Source organism: Barbus barbus (assembly GCF_936440315.1).
Source record: "Barbus barbus genome assembly, chromosome: 29".
Taxonomy (NCBI): Eukaryota; Metazoa; Chordata; class Actinopteri; order Cypriniformes; family Cyprinidae; genus Barbus; species Barbus barbus.
The window spans coordinates 5,610,267-5,627,415 of record NC_136757.1 but is presented as its reverse complement, the minus strand read 5'-3'; the positions used below and the strand labels follow the sequence as shown (position 1 = coordinate 5,627,415).

General features: G+C 38.7%; 1 protein-coding gene across 2 annotated transcripts in view; it reads left to right on the top strand.

Annotated features, from left to right (window-relative positions):
• LOC306849501 (anthrax toxin receptor 1-like) overlaps nt 1–17,149 on the top strand; it is a 56,272-nt gene that overhangs the window by 15,162 nt on the left and 23,961 nt on the right. For both annotated transcript variants that reach the window (XM_079384582.1, XM_079384581.1), the window contains 5 exons: nt 2,872–2,932; nt 3,746–3,844; nt 9,757–9,826; nt 9,952–10,030; nt 10,960–11,055. In XM_079384582.1, coding sequence (XP_079240708.1) covers nt 2,872–2,932; nt 3,746–3,844; nt 9,757–9,826; nt 9,952–10,030; nt 10,960–11,055 — 405 coding nt within the window. The remainder of the gene's footprint in view (nt 1–2,871; nt 2,933–3,745; nt 3,845–9,756; nt 9,827–9,951; nt 10,031–10,959; nt 11,056–17,149) is intronic.

Sequence of the window (17,149 nt, the reverse complement as noted above, 5' to 3'; positions counted from 1 at the left end):
GACCCCACCGGGTACCACTCATCTCCACTACAAATAGGAAAAAGAGGCTACAATTTGCACGAGCTCACCAAAATTGGACGGTTGAAGACTGGAAAAATGTTGCCTGGTCTGATGAGTCTCGATTTCTGTTGACATTCAGATGGTAGAGTCAGAATTTGGCGTAAACAGAATGAGAACATGGATCCATCATGCCTTGTTACCACTGTGCAGGCTGGTGGTGGTGGTGTAATGGTGTGGGGGATGTTTTCTTGGCACACTTTAGGCCCCTTAGTGCCAATTGGGCATCGTTTAAATGCCACGGCCTACCTGAGCATTGTTTCTGACCATGTCCATCCCTTTATGACCACCATGTACCCATCCTCTGATGGCTACTTCCAGCAGGATAATGCACCATGTCACAAAGCTCGAATCATTTCAAATTGGTTTCTTGAACATGACAATGAGTTCACTGTACTAAAATGGCCCCCACAGTCACCAGATCTCAACCCAATAGAGCATCTTTGGGATGTGGTGGAACGGGAGCTTCGTGCCCTGGATGTGCATCCCACAAATCTCCATCAACTGCAAGATGCTATCCTATCAATATGGGCCAACATTTCTAAAGAATGCTTTCAGCACCTTGTTGAATCAATGCCACGTAGAATTAAGGCAGTTCTGAAGGCGAAAGGGGGTCAAACACAGTATTAGTATGGTGTTCCTAATAATCCTTTAGGTGAGTGCGTGTGTGTGTGTGTGTGTGTGTTTGTGTGTGTGTGTGTGTGTGTGTGTTTATATATATTTTTTAATTAGCATAAAATTAGTATTACCTTATTAATTTGAAAAATATATTGTTCCTAGTTCACAGTCTTAACACATTACTGAGTGCACTATTGGTTAAAGTGTTGACTTCCTTTTTATTCACATTTTTCACAATTTCCTTTATTTGTGAAAAATATTATAATAAGATTACAGAATCAAGAATAATACGTTTTTCAAGTTTAATTTTTTAATATAATTGATTTCAAATTATTTATTTATAATAAATAGTGTGCAAAATAAATATACATTTAATTTCAACAATTCTTATGCAAGTGTTATATCTTTAAATTAAATGGTGTGATATTGTATCAGCTTTTGGCCATCTACCACCCTGCTGTTTAAGATAGCAGCCTTCACAAAATCAGTCTCCACTAATATGAATGGCTGTCAGTGGAGAAAGACGCTTTTCAGATGCTTTAGCAACAGCTTTTACCAGCAGGGGCAAACAGAGCCATGCCAACCAGACAAAGCTTGACCTCCTGGGTAAAAATTACCATATGAAACAGTAAAAAAAAAAAGAAGAATTAAAGAAAAACACAGAAGTGAAGAACAACAAACAAGAATATCCATTCAGTCCCATCTGAAGATGCTGGATTGTCTCCAGTATCAAGAGAGACCTGCCATGCCCTGCCTGGACCACTTTGATCCCACGGTCCGCTGGAGTCTGTCCAAACACCATCAAAGCCTGTTCACCTTGTCCGTCCTTTTTGCAATGATGTCACAGATCTGCCAGGCTCTGTCACCAACCAATCACAGCGCACTCCCTCACCTGAGTACTGATCACACGCACCTGCACATCATTGAGCCACTCATTAGTCATGCCATAAATACACACACCTCACAGCACCCCAGTGACCGGTCTTGTTCATGCGAAGAGGACTGCCATAGCTATCTCAGTGCTATGCCTCCTACGTACCTCCTTGTCTACTTGCCTGCAGTGTCTCCTTCCGAGTGTGTTCTCCAGCGATCCCCAGTCAGCCTGCTCCTGTGTTCTGTCCCTGTCTGCCGTCTGGGTGAGGTGTGTCCAGTTCGTGTTCCAAGTTCCCTGTCAAAAGAAGATACTCAAGTTAACACCTCTCCAGTTCACCGAAGACCTCCAGGATCACCACTCACCTGTCTCACTCCTTGTTGCTCAGCTTTTGTCAATAAATACCTGTCAATTCATCTTTCTGTCCGAGTCCTACTTCTGTAACAAATAAAAGCTAATTTATATTTTTTTTTAAGCTCCGAAGCTGAGGTGGAAGAAAAGATGTTTGGGTAAAGACTCGTCCCGCCCATGCATAGGTTGACTGCTTCACGAGCTGAGACTGGGGGCCTCCATCTGCTGTCAATTAGATGCATGCCGAAGCTCAGGAAAAGAGTGTTGTAAATCAGCAGGGACCTCGGGATCTGAAAACATACTTCCATAGATGACAGAGGACGGCGGTATAGACATGTATATCAAAACAACCTCGCCACACATAGGTGCTGGTATGGCTGATGAAGGCCATTTCCAAGATGAGAGGAAAGAGACGGAGAAAGCAGATGTGCTGTTCAAAACAAAAACGCCACATGAGGATTGTCCTGTTGAGACTCTTGAAGGAGAGGTGTTGCTACGATTGGTGGATTCTTTAAGATAAAACAAACTTGTTCTGCAAAAAAACTGACTCTGGAAAGTTTTCTCCATTTGGTATTTCCATTAACTGTTTGTTAGATGAATTTAAAGGGGTTGTTCACAACAAAACAACCATTCTGCCATGAGTTATTCACCCTCAAGTTATTCCAAAACCTGTATGTTCTTTTGAAATTTTGAAGAATGTTGATAACCAAACGGTTTCTGGTCCCCACTGATGTCCACTGTATTATTTCCATACTATGGAAGTCAATGGCTATCAGCAACTGTTTGCATTCTTCATATGTTTGTTTGTGTTCAGTAGAAGAAAGGAACAATTCAAGGGTGAGTAATCACACCCTTGAATTGACAAACTATTTTGGGTGAACATTTAAAGACATTGAACTGAATGATCATTTTACTTTACTAGCTCAGCTGACCTAGTTGTCTATCTACATCTAGTTTCTATTTGTACCCATCAGATCTTGAAGAAATCCTGCATAGAGATTCTAGCTGCAGAACCTTCCAGTATCTGTGCTGGAGGTGAGTACAGTTCTCACTAGATCAACTGCTTGAGCCACAGCATTAAGGTCTGTTCAAGCAGCGAACAGTCCTCCAGAATAATAGGTTTGATACAGAAAGACATCATTTGATCAAAAGCCCAGAAGTGAGGTTTGATTCTATTGATTTTAATATCTAAAAATTATACACTTACCTTACTCAATCACACACCTTTAACACAGTGATTTTATAGAGACTAAAAATCCCCAAAATGTGCTGTTGGAACTTCAAAAAGGCACTTAAAAATAAAATAAACATTTGATTTAATTTTATTTAGCAGTAAGTTGTTGACTTCAACCATTCAAGATTGCAAACGTTCTTTTAAAGAATGTGCAGTTTGTAGTGCTTTGTATGTAAGAGTGGATGTGTGACCACATTTACTGATGTCTAGAAAATTTTCTCAGACAAATTCTACTAATTTCAATAGGAATCCACATAATCTGGAATTTCGATGAGGCTGAAAGATTCCCCTACAAATTTCACAATGGGTTCAAGAGGGTCATGGGAAATTGCCATGTTGACCAGCAGAAAGCTGTTTGATTTGAAAGTGACTTTGATATGAGTTGTGCTTCATACAGTTACCAAATATTACCAATAGACAATGGACCTTTCCACCCGCAAAATTTTGCCAAAATATCGCTTGCATGAAAAAAAGAAAAGAAAACCATGATAGTGATTTTTTTTTTTAGAAAATAAAACATTTTTATTGATGCCTCTGATTTGTCTTATCGTAACTGCCTTTCAGAATTCGTTACTTGACTTAACATTGTTATGTGTGAACTTCCTGTTTTAAAGAGGTGTTCCAAGTCGTCGTGAGAGGAAATGGATTCCTTCATGCAAGAAATGTGGACAAGGTTCTTTGCAGCTTCAGAATAAATGACACTCTTACCAGAAGTAAGTACCTTGGAATTCTGCCAACTTTGTGCAATTTAAAAAAAATAAAAATAGTTCACCCAAAAATGACAATTCTGACATTATTTACTCATACTTCGTGTTGTTTCAAACCTGTATGCTGTTTTGTTTTTTTGGCATAATTGTTTTCAAGTACAAATCATAGTGACCAAGTAACAAAAAGGCATCAAAGAAGCAAGACCTGAGGAACAGACTGGCTTTCAAATAAGAGACAGATATCAGTTGGTTGTCAGTCAAAAATTGGTTTTCAAGGTCTCATAACCTGTGCCATAATATCCATATCTGATTTGAGTTGTCTGTAAAAATTAATAGTGAATAATGATTTAAAGGTCCCATATTGTACACCTTTCTGGAGTTTTATTTTAGGTTGTGATGTCCTTAAGAAAGAATATATATTTGCGGTATAAGTACCAAAAACCATCTCAATATATTTTTACAGCTCTCCTCTCAGGAGCTCTGCTAAGAACAGGTCGATTTTGAGATGAAGAACACAAGATCCAGGGGGCATGGTTGGACCTAGATCCAACTCCTCCCACCTTACAAATACCTGAACCTACCCGTCTCCACCCCCTGATCCCTAAACCCACCCATCCCCACCCCTAAACCTACCAATCTCCACCCCCTAGATGTGGATCCAACGCCGCCCCCTGGATCTTTGTTCTGCAGTGAGGGGCTACTGTCGATTTTGGCCTGTCTAATTAATATTCATGAGCCTCTCTTCTGATTGGCCTGTTGTTTTCTGAGTGACTCACGGCTAGGCCAACCACAGGTAACTAGGGTCATGTTGGGCCGACGACACAGCGCTACTTTGAAGCAAAACAAAGGGAAAACTGGAGGCGGCCCATTCAAACCAGCACAGATTCGGCTACATAAGGAGCTTAAAATATAATCTTGTTGTGATGTTGGGTGCCAGAATCGACATAATACAGCCTCAAATTAGAAGTTTGATCACATACCTGCTGCCACTGCCAGACAAAAAACCGACGACAGCTGTAGTTAAACGCGATAAAACGAGTGAACTGGACAGAAACGATCGTCAAAAATGCGCACGTTTGCAGCGCAAACTTCTTCTCAGAAGTTCAATAAAGTATTGTCTTTTGTTGTTATGGGCGCGTCTGAAGATTTCTTGCATCTCACGACTGTGGTGTATGAAATAAAGTCTATGTGCATGTGTGTAAAACAGAAAACTGACGATTTATATTTAATCATTTGTAATTGCATATACATTGTTGTGATTAATTTTGGCTGGAATAATAATGTAGCTGTAAAAATACTTGCCTGCTGAAATTTAATCTACATCTTCATCATGAGATTGTCTTTAATATACATGTTAGATGTGATCCACCTCATAGTAACAGTCCTGTCAGATCGTCCATCCGTTGAGTTGAGAGTAACGTTACAGGTCGGCAGATCTGGTTTCGTCTGTTAAAATCAACATTTTCTACATGTTTCCTTGTTGCTGTTGCTCAGCAATAGCATGGACGCAATGTTGTCTGGGGGTTTGGCAAAAGGACGGTGGGCAGTGCTCGGGATGGTGACTGAAGGCGATGAGTAGTTCAGATGTCACATTTTTACGGAAGTCACAAGGGCTCGTGAAAAAACACAGCTACTTTATGCAGGCTGTGTGCACTTTACTGTGGATTGACTGTTTTGAAACTTATATGGTAGTTACATAGCCCCTAGACCTCTGTTCTCAAGAAAAAAGCCAGGAAATTTCAGTTTTGACAATATGGGACCTTTCAATTTCAGTCCATTCCTCATTCAAAGCTGTTGCATAGCTATTGAAGACTTCGTATATAGCGATATGGTGATATGGACTACATTTATGATGCATCTATGAAGTGTTGTTTTATGGAAAGATGTTTTGTGTTTCACAGAAAAAAAAAGACAGTCATGGTGTTATGGCACACAAGGAGGGTTTTCATTTTGGGGTGAACTAAGCCGACCATTACATTACATTACAAAGAACATGTATACAGGGTTAAATGTTGTGTGGGATGACAGCAGTCTTATATAAGACATTTCCGTGACTTTCTTGCGTAATTGCCATATGGTTGGAATGATTTGAGTCAGAATCTATAAACCCTTCTGATTAGCTATCATTTTTCCACCGAACGTCCCAGAAGACTCGTTTCATAGAAACCTTGGAACGGCCAACCATGCCATGCCAGTCCCATTTGTTTTTTGGCTAACAGTAGTTTTTAAAGGCTACATTAGAAGTTTTACAGAATGGATTCCTGCCAAACCAAGGAGATATTAGAAAGAAACGCTGCCACATAAAAGGCTGACCGCATTCGCATTTGCATTTTACGCCAGGTCTCATGTTTAAACATGATCTGTGTAGTTCTTGCACACTATAGTGTTGCAGAGCCTGGTGGATGAGTCACAGAAATGATTAAATTAAATAAGTATGCTAGCAGAAGTACAGTGAATCGTAAGCAAATTTTGCTTTAGGACTTTATATTGGACATCAAATGGTAACAAAACCAATCAATGAAAATTGTGTAAACGCATACGATTTGGATTGTGCAAAACATGATTAAAGGAATAGTTCACCCAAAAATGAAAACGTCCTGATAATTTACTCACCCTCAGGCCATTCAAGATTACCCTTTTTTCTTCAGTGGAACATTAAAGAAGATTTTTAGCTGAAACTGTGGTCCATAGTGATTCATAAAATGCAAGTCAGTGGCTGCCCATTTCTGAGAATAAAAAAAGCATATCGGTCTCCTGACGAGGTCTTATGAAGCGAAACAATCAGTCTGTGCAAGAAACTGAACATTATTTATAGCATTGTTACCTATTATCCAAAGCCTCAGGCAAAAAAAGGCATAATCATAGGACATGCAAATGCAGTCTTAGAAACTGATATGAATTAAGGCCCGTTCACACTAAGAACGATAACTATAACGATAAAATTATTGTTTAAATTAGTTTTACAATTTTAACAATAACGGCACAGAGGAACGATATTGTTGGAATCACTTTCTAAACAATACATTTCCAGCTGATGAACAATAAAAACATTTGGCAATCAGAATCCATCCTGCTTTAAATATCTTGAGCATTTGAAGGGGCAGACAAGACAACATAATGGTTGCGCGCAATTATAATATACAGAATGTTTGCATCCATTGGTGTGGACATTAATATAGTTATTGTTATAGTTAGCATTCTTTTAGCCACTAATTCAGCAAAAAGTAAAATAGTTATAAATTGCGATGAGATTGTGTTGTTGGCAACAGAGTTGCAATACATGGTGTCACCACTTGAGAACTTTTACAAAAAGCTTTGCCTTTACAAAAGCAAAGAGTTGTTTTCTGCTTCCGCGGCTAACAAAACAGAGTTCCATGGTTCACAAATGTCCCATGATGGCTCAAATTAATTACTACGGCAGTTATGGAAAAAATGTTTAAGCATTGTATATTTAACAAAATCTGCAGTTAATTGTCTGGCGACTTTATTTTTGGTAAAGCTATTAAAGTGCAAGTGATTCTATGTTGACAGTTCATATGCAGTAATACTGTAATGGTATTAAAGCTTCAGGGAGGGTTTCATTCTCTCCAAACAATTGTAATTTCATTCAAAATGGCACTGGTTGTAGATCAAAGCCCAGTCACCTGACTTCAATCCTGTTTTACAGTATCAGTAATGGGCACCAGCCGGATTAAAGCCGGATGTGTCAAACGTGGCACCATGCTAATTGTTTGTGTCCGATGAAGACCAGAACATCTGGTTAATGAGTGTAACTGTCATGGAAGCAATTTGACCTTTTTCAGTCCACCTCTCAGCAAACTGGTCTCACTTTTCCATCCTCAAGGCATATTCCCAGACCTACACTAAATTTACTCTGGCTTTGAGGAGGCCTGCTGTTTATTTGCTCTTGACCACTGTAAACACTAGAGAGGATATCCTGTAAATGAATGATAATGTCCATCATGCACAAACCTGCTCTCCTTACTTTGAACCCAAGGCTGTCAGAAAAGAGCCATGTGTGGTTATACAGCGTGTTGACGTTCTGCCTTGCTTCTGATTAGTCTGTAGATTTGAAATTTTCACACTGTCCTACTTAGAATAGAAGATGAGTATTAGTGCATCTAAATATTATGATATACATGGTTGGACATAATAATGTGAATACCCATTATTATTATATGGCTTAATATCATTTGTGTAGGCTACAGTAAAAAAAAAAATGCTGTAATTGTTTTATTTATCTTTTCGCTGTCTGTATTCTCTAGTTTGGGTATCAGTGCAGTGTAAGTTGTGTTTAGTACTAGTCTTGTGTGAGATGAGTGACTGCCAGATTTCCAAAGAGGACAGATCATGGGAACCCGTTTAGCAGAAGTGTCTGTAACCCTAACAGCCCAATTGTTTAGTGTTTTAAGAACAAAAGTCTTTACGATTATGACAAAGCATGTCAAAACTTCTGAAGAATAGTGATTGAAAACTGAAATTGAATGATAGGGACTGTCAAACACTAAGGATTGTGTTCAAACGACACAGAATTTCTGCAGCAAAGTGACAGCAAACCTCAATAGTTACTTTAAAGACCCTGTTTCCTCACAGAGAACTTCACAAAGCCAACATCCATGAAAGAGCTAAAACTTTAAATACAGACTCCAATGAAAAACTGCAAAAAAGATGGTGTCATAATCATAAAATCTGGACAGTTGGAGCACCAAGATGAACTTCAACATCTGCCCTGACCAGACAAATCACCTGGCTTCAACATTATTAAACCACTGTGGATAGTTTTGGAGAGAAGAGTGAGAGGTTGATTCCTTCTTCCAATCTATACAACATCAAACATTAGACTATTCAGAAGTTGTTACACTAAAGCCCAAAGTGTATACTTTAGTTTGACACAAGTAGTTTTGCCGTTCGTCATTTTCACAGGTGTTTGCCTGATTGCAGTGTGCATGAGACGGTCATTGAATGGACTGGGGGCGATTTGGGGGTGTCTAGACTAGCTGACTTTGACTTTCGTTTCCTTTGTTTAACCTTGAAAAAATCCTCAAGCAGTCAGCTGATTGTATAAGAAACACGAGGGCTATTGAATTCATCCCAGTGACCATTTAGCTCTCGAAAGGCTCAGACGCAATTTGGTATCAACAGTAATTCTTATTGATTTATCACGCAAGTCGAAACCATGTGCACATGTCTTTACTTAGTAGTACAACATGACCTTCCCTCGTGTGCTATGGGTAAACAGCCCAATAAAGCACAATGACAACATGACCCTCTGCCAGAATTCTGATTCTTTGGGATTTGAGCCTGCTGCCTACACCAACAAACGGCTTTCTACAGGATAAAAAAAACACAGAAGTGTTATATTTGTACATTTTCTTCTGTGTTCTTGCTTTGGCTGTGTCAAGTACTAAAGCACCAATTCGTCCATTTGATTTTTTTGAGTGTAGTAATTCGGAGTTGCATCTGAGAGATATAAAATAAATATTCGATTACAAGAACAAGCCTTTACATCTGCAGTTTGTTGTTTTTGGGTGATTTTAGGCCTCCAGTGGTGTCTCAGTTGGAGGCCCTTGACAGTCAGAGGTTTTTGGAGCGCTGGCCCCATTACCCCTGTTCTGTAATCCATGACCCACTTCTTTTTCCTTTTGGATACTTCAGGGCTACCAGGGGTTAAGTGCTTTGCATAAGAGTTGATTCTAGGTTCTAGCCTTGAACATTTGAATCCAGTGTGATAAAAATGTCATTGATGTTTTCCAACGACTAAAAATGATATGCAGTCTTTCCTCAGCAACTCCAGCTGTTTTTATATCAACTGTCCTCTTATGCAACAAGGAATCAGACAGCAATATGCAAATATTTCATGCTGTATTTTCCAGATTTTCTGTTTGAAATGTGATTGCGTATTTGTCTTTTTTTATTAGTGGTGAAGCCGTTGGTAGTGGAGGACACATATCTGCTCTGTCCAGCTCCTGTTCTTCGAGAGGAGGGAACGTAAGTGTATCAGATAAATATTTGTACTTTCTGTCTAGTGGCAGAAATGTTAACTGTGGCTCATTAAGGAAAGCAATGTAGTGTTTTCAAAGGATTTAAGTAATTTTTTACATTGTGTATTGCAGGGCAGCCTCCCTTTACGTTAGCATGAATGAAGGCCTGAGTTTTATCTCTAGTTCTGTTACTATCACCACTGTAAGCTGTGTAAGTATTATTCTAAATCATATTTAGTGCTTTATTACTTGTGTTTTTGTGTTTGACAACCAGTGTTGGGGAAGCTACTGTACACTACTGTTCAACAGGATTTTTTTCAGGATTATTTGATGAAGGAAAGTTTGAAAAACCGCATTTATTTGAAATATAAATTTTATGTAACATTCTAAAAATCATCACTGTCACTTTTTTATCTTTTAATGAGCTCTTGCTGAATAAAAATGTATAAATAAATAAATAAAATATGTACCCTAAGCTTTTGATTCATGTACCAAATTGCTTAATGTTGGAAGAAGTAGCTTGTTGCTGGAGCTGCACTATTTTAAATATAGTTCCATTGCTTTCATGCAACTGAAAAATATAATTAAGTAATATATTAATCACAAGGCTTGAACCAGCAGTATTACTCAAAATGATACCCTAGCTAACACACATTGCTGTAATGTTTTAGCTTTTGAAAATGCAGCCAAATTACTATGAAAAATGTGTTAAAGAAATGTAAACAAAAGGTTCTACAGGCTGGGAAGGAAAGCAAAATTATTAAAAGGATTGCTGGAATGGCTGATGCCTATAAAGTGGTGCCAGTCAAAGCTCTTTAGAAAAACACAGTGTGTTTCCCACCAGACAAATCAAAAATCTTCTCACGAGCCAATGGGATATGAGATCTCCCAGTGAGATCACTTGCAACTTAGTTCATCCCCTCGTTTAATAACCATCCCTTTCAGCATGCATCATCTGTTATGTTCATAGCTAGCACCCTTTCATGCAACCATTGTTTGAACTAAAGAAACTGAACAGCTGACATCATCTTATTGCCCCATTACATTTTCCAAATGTTTTTCTGAATGTAATTTGGATCTAATGTCATAACAAAAAACAGTCCCACTTAGAGAAGTGTTCATATTTGTTCCTCTCTGCAGTCTGATGGTACGATCCTGGCCATAGCACTACTGATAGTGATGCTACTGCTGATTCTGGTTCTCCTCTGGTGGTTTTGGCCTCTCTGCTGCACTGTGGTGAGTCCTCTGCATGGGATCTTGAGCCTACTCAAATAGAAGCCCTACTACATATTAGGACTTAAATGCAGACCTGCACAAAATCTGCATCTGCAGAATTGCACAGAAAACTCAGTGGATAACCTGGTGTGGGGTGCGTTTCCAAAAAGTGCCAACTATGTTCACAAGTTCCATCGTTACCAACACGGTTCAACGATTAGATGTTTCCTCAAACCATAGTTTCAACAAACATTCACGAAGAGCATTGCAAACTTGTGTGGTCGCAACTACAGCTCTCATTGGAAGAAAACTATTACTATATCACCACCTGCATGATGTCATTAACCATAGTTGTATATTGTTGAACCAGTGTGGTCTGAACAGCAGATTTGCAACAAAGTTTCTAAGATTTCAGGAAACAGTTTTGACTAGATAGTTTATTTCTTCAATTATGACTCGTATTGTGGTAGTTATGTCACTGAATAGGAAGTGACTGCACACATTTTTGCTAAATCTGAGGTTTATGGCCATTGCACACTGAGTCCGAAATTTTCGCCGTGCGTTTTCCGTTTTTTTTGTATTCATCATCCTTTCCTATCCAAATGCATGCTACGGATGCGAAAACACAGAAAATTGAACCTGATCCGAAATTTTTTTGACGTACGAACGTTTTGGAGGCAGTGTGCAAACATGATTGACACAACGTGAGGTTGTATTTATTTTTTTAACGTGCGAAAATTTCAGGCTCAGTGTGCAGTGACCTTTACTCTTGATTTCATCCACTTTAGACATTCTACTAACTTTAAGTAACTTTAAGTACAGTCGGCAGATGATTTGCTTACACTGGGCTAAAACTGCACTCCCCTCGTATAAAAGATGAATGTGTTCAATCAGGATTCATATCTGACAAACCTGTTGGACCATTACCCAAAGAGACATTTTAGATGTGACAGCCCTATAGGGACACATGGGCGAAGATGTTTCCTTTAAAGGGTAGCTGTACCTTTTCACCTTTAATCTGGACGACCTTTGGTTGTTGCTTGACCTTTCTTCCAGTTTTGTTTGTTTTGACCATGTAATGAGCCTTTCTGTTGCTAGACTGAACTCCAGTGGTGTCCAGGCAGTCTGTGCAGGTTGAGTTGGGTTAGCTTTCATGACCTGTTTGTCCTGTAATGACTTGTTAAGCCCAGCCTGAGTATATTAAACTCACACAGAGTCAAGGCCACCTGGGATTTGTGGACAAATTGGTTCAAAAACTCTTGGATCTGACGTCACCTTTGAACTCTCAAGGTCAAACGTCAGAAGTGAGTTTCCTCATTGCTTTTCCAGAAGAACTGCAGATGTGGAACCTTCTTTTACTTTTAAAAATTTAGAGGGGGAAAAAGCATCTAGTCTTGGACTCTGACTCATCATGGACTTGGGAGCATGTGGACTTGGTCTTGACCCTCTTCTGGTCTCAGTCTTGACTCCAAGAAACTCAACCCTCATCTGGTCTTTGTCTTGACTGACTCAAATGAGCTGGTCTCAACTACAACACTGGGCAATTCTGCTCTTTTACTTGTGTATCTGGTCCTACTTGCAACACTCTTAAATGTCAACCAGCATTGGAGTTAGGTGTAGTCAGTAACTAGCATACCTCTTAAGACCAGGGCAGTGAAGGAATAATAGCTAGTGCAGTGGCTGCGATATATACATAAACCTACCAACATTCGTCAACATAACTTATCGTGAAATTAAAACATTTGTGACATTAAAAACATAAAACATAAACATAAAAAAAACTATTGTGAAATGACGGCATTTCCATTAATCCAATGCCGTCATTTCACAATGTAACTTGTAGTCGTAGGTTGTATAGAGATTGGCCTCTGAGTTTTAGTCAGAGTTTCCAGGATGCGCCACATGGAGGCTCTCTATGTGCATCCCTAGCACATCCATGAAAGCCTTTATTGAAACTCTTTGGCTTGATAGATGGAATACCATTGGTGTGGGGGCAAGATCCTGGGAAGCCAGAGGAATCATCCCTGCTGAGTGTCTAGCCAGCGGCAACAATCAATCATGGCCTATCTGGAAGACCCTCAATAGACTAGGAGTAGGCCATGGAAGATGCTTACAAATGCTACATGCTTGTGGTCTCTCACCAACCAGCAATTGCGAGTGTGGCAGCGAGCAAAACATGCAACACCTCATGCAGTAGAGCCTTGCATCGTGACTTAGCAGAGCCCAGCCACCACACCTATCAGTTGTGCCACACACTGGAAAGATGTAATATAAGATTGTAGGACACGAAGAAGAAGATTTCACAATAGTTTTTTTTTTTATTAACATTCATAAAATATCGCAAAAGTTATGTGCAAATCTGCAATGGAAACCAGGCTAGTGGCAATGTTGCAGATTATAAACAAATTTAATTCTAAAGCAGACCACAATAGTATTCAGCTCAATTCCGTTCAACTTGTGTTCTACATTTACATTTTACATTTGTGTTCTACATTTACATTTAGTCATTTAGCAGACGCTTTTATCCTAAGTGACTTATAAATGAGGACAATAGAAGCAATCAAAACCAACAAGAGGGCAACAACATGCAAGTGTTATGACAAGTCTCGGTTAGCCTAACGCAGTACACATAGCAAGGTTTTTTTTAATTTAAGAAAACGAGTAGATGAATATAGAAAAAAGAAACCTACAGGTTTTTTTTTTAAAGAAACAAGTAGATAGAATAGAAAAAAGAAAGCTAGTGTTAGTTTTTCAAGAAAAGCTAGCAGTTAGAGAATAAATATGCAATTGATAGAGGGTCAAGTGTGTGTTTTATTAAAAATTTTTAATAAAAAAAGAAGACCGATAGATAAAATAGAATTATAATAGAGAGTGCTAGAGTTAGTGGGTCAAATAAAGATGTGTTTTTAGCCGTTTCTTGAAGATGGCTAAGGATTCAGCTGCTCAGATTGATTTGGGCAGGTCATTCCACCAGGAGGGAACAGTTAATGAAAACGTCTGTGAAAGTGATTTTGGGATGCACAATAATGCATAGTTCACTTGCAGAACGCAAGCTTCTAGAGGGCACATAGGTCTGAAGTACTGCATTTAGGTAAAGGGGTGCAGAGCCAGAGGTGGTTTTGTAGGCAAACATTAATTACTTGAATTTTATGCGAGCAGCTATTGGTAGCCAGTGCAAATTGATGAATAGAGAGAGGTGTGACGTGCGTTCTTTTTGGCTCATTAAAGATTAATCTTGCTGCGGGTTTGATGGAAATGGCTGGAAGACCTGCCAAGAGAGCATTGCAACAGACAAGTCTGGACAGAACAAAGGGAAAGGGAAGTGGTGTGTGGCCAAGTATGGTGACCCATACTCTGAATTTGTGCTCTGCATTTAACCCATCCAAGTGTACACACAGTAGTGAACATACAACCGGAGCAGTGTGCAGCCAATGCTGTGGTACCTGGGGAGCAGTTGGGGGTTCGGTGCCTATTAAGTGAGAAGGAAGAGTTGTAGTATCTCCAGCTGCTGTAGTAGGGGACTGGCTTATCAGTGGACTTTAATCTGTGCCAAGATCTTGTCTATTTGCTGGGGTTTTCAGGACTTCAGGACTTGTCTTATCAATGTCTTCACTGACCGTGAAGGGGCTTATGCGGAGGTGGGCACACTAACAAGATGCTAAATAGCTCTTACTTGTTGGTCTCTGTTACACTAGCACAAACTGGTTGGTCATCCAGGTATACTAGGTATGCTAGCTTAACCAATGTAACCTCGATGGTGACCAGCCAAAACCCTAAAACATACCTCATACTGGTCAATAAGATGGTTTTGATAGATACTTTAAGATAATTAACGGAAGAACCTGCTATGATCTTGGCTCAAGGTGTCAAATCCTGCAGAGATTAAACATTTGCCACAGGACAAAGTGTTTACTTACACCTCTTGAGACCCAAGCGTGGCCTTTCTCTTGATTTCTGAGGGACATGTAATAATTCAAACTGTCAGTGAGATCCAACTGTGAAATATCAGAAGAATTAGACATGTCTGGAAAGGCACAACAGGAAAAGAGAAGAAATGAGTCACTGCCATGTTAGAGGAGTAGTGAGCTGAAGTTCATGGTTGAACCAGCTAAACCGGCTGAAATCTCGCTCGGCTACGATCATTTTCCATAGAGACCAGCTGTTGGCCAACATGGACTGAATTAGCATTAGCTTATTGTTATGTTTGAATAGCTTGGCTTTATTTATTAACACAGGGTCATTTAGATTTTAAATACCATGTGTGTTGGTCAAGTTCAAACCAGCTAGGCAAAATGCCTTACGAAATGAATATTTTTACAAAACGGAAAAAGACATGTCTGTTTATAAAGGTAATATTGTCTGTCTGCCACTTGAAATCGCTCCATGAACTAAAGGGAGCACGGTTCTGTTTGAGAAAGTTATTCTTTGTTACCATGGAAAATGAAATTGTGATTTGACCTTTGAAATAACAAGGAAGAATAGTGTCCATTCTCAATTTCATTAAGATCTATTGATTGCCAAGTAGTGTAATGCTAACGTTTTACTTGGTACAGAGCCATATTTGCAGCATTGTGACATGACAAAACTGGAACGCTCCCCCATAACGAATAAAGCTGTTTTTACTGTAGGATACAAAACACTAGCTATATGTTAACTGTGTCCAAGACCTTTCTGGCAGTTTCTACCCATAAATTCGTAAATCTTAATTACAACATGATGTGTGTTAAAGTGATTTTGCATGGAATAAATTCGATGCATTGGCCAATTTAGCCTTTTTTCATATCTCAACCATGACAGGGAAATTTTTAGCACTAGTGCAATAAAATTAAGTTTTATTAATACTCTGTCTGTATTTTATCCTTCTCGGATGCAGACAGTGATGGGCAGATTTGTTGCACAAGTGTCTTAAACCAATTATATGAGCATTATGCAAATCAGATTTAACAGAACACCAGCTATGTACATCATGGTACCTATGGCTATGGTACCATCAGCATTCACAATTGCATGTTCAATAACAATTTCCTTCAACCATTAATTCTTTAATTGACAACTTGGTAAGCGAGGGCTTATAAACTGTTTCTCACTGGTAATTGTGACTTATGATGTTGTTCAAATGCTTTCACTCGTAAATACAATCTTTCCGTCATGACTAGAACACAGCAAGAGACCACAGAACTGTTTATGAAAACACTCAGTTAATCAAATAATTTTCCCTTTAGTCCAAACAGAAAGCAAAAGAGCTGGAATTACTACTACACTGGCATTTTGAATGTTTTTGTCCTTGAAATGTTTTTCACATGATTCCCAGAATTCCAGATGAGTTTCACAATGGAATCTGTGAAGAATTATGGTCAAATTTCTGAGATTATATGATGTATCCCTTACGAAAAATAACCATGGTTTTACTACAAATAAAATCAAAATACCATGGTTACTATTAACCATTGCTACACTAACCATAGTTTAACCATGGTATTTGATTTAAAACTGTGGTTATATAAAAACATGGTTACTACACTTTTACTACAATAAAACCATGTCTGTTTGTTTTTTATAAGGGATTAGTAAATGAATCACATTTTACATTGTTGAATTATAATAAGTTTTTGTTTATATTTATATTGTGTACATTTAATAATAATACTTATAATATAGTTATCAATCTAAATTATTATGATCAGTGACTGAAACATTAGTCTGAGCTACAAAACAGCTTTTTTCCCCAAATGGCAAAGGTCAAGTGAATGTTGCATAATTATCATTATATGGTTAATTTTGTATTCCTGATGCCCTGTGCTGTTTTGCTAATTGCTAAAATGCTGTAGTATTTTAGCAAAGTAAATAGAACAAGAACAAGTAAATAATCAATTTTACTGAAAGACACATACCTGGAAAGCTTAAAGCTCATCCCTGCCTTCTAGCATTTAGATCTGGCCTCCAGATTTTTAGGTCATTCAAACTTGCTTGTAAACACACTGAAAACAGGGAGAGGAGGGGTGCAATTCCTTAGCCATGTGTTTTTGTGTAACCTGATTTTCTGCCACACACTGAAAACATTACTTGGGTCCTTTGACATGTCAGAAGAAAAAAACTGTTTTTTAACTTTGGAGAG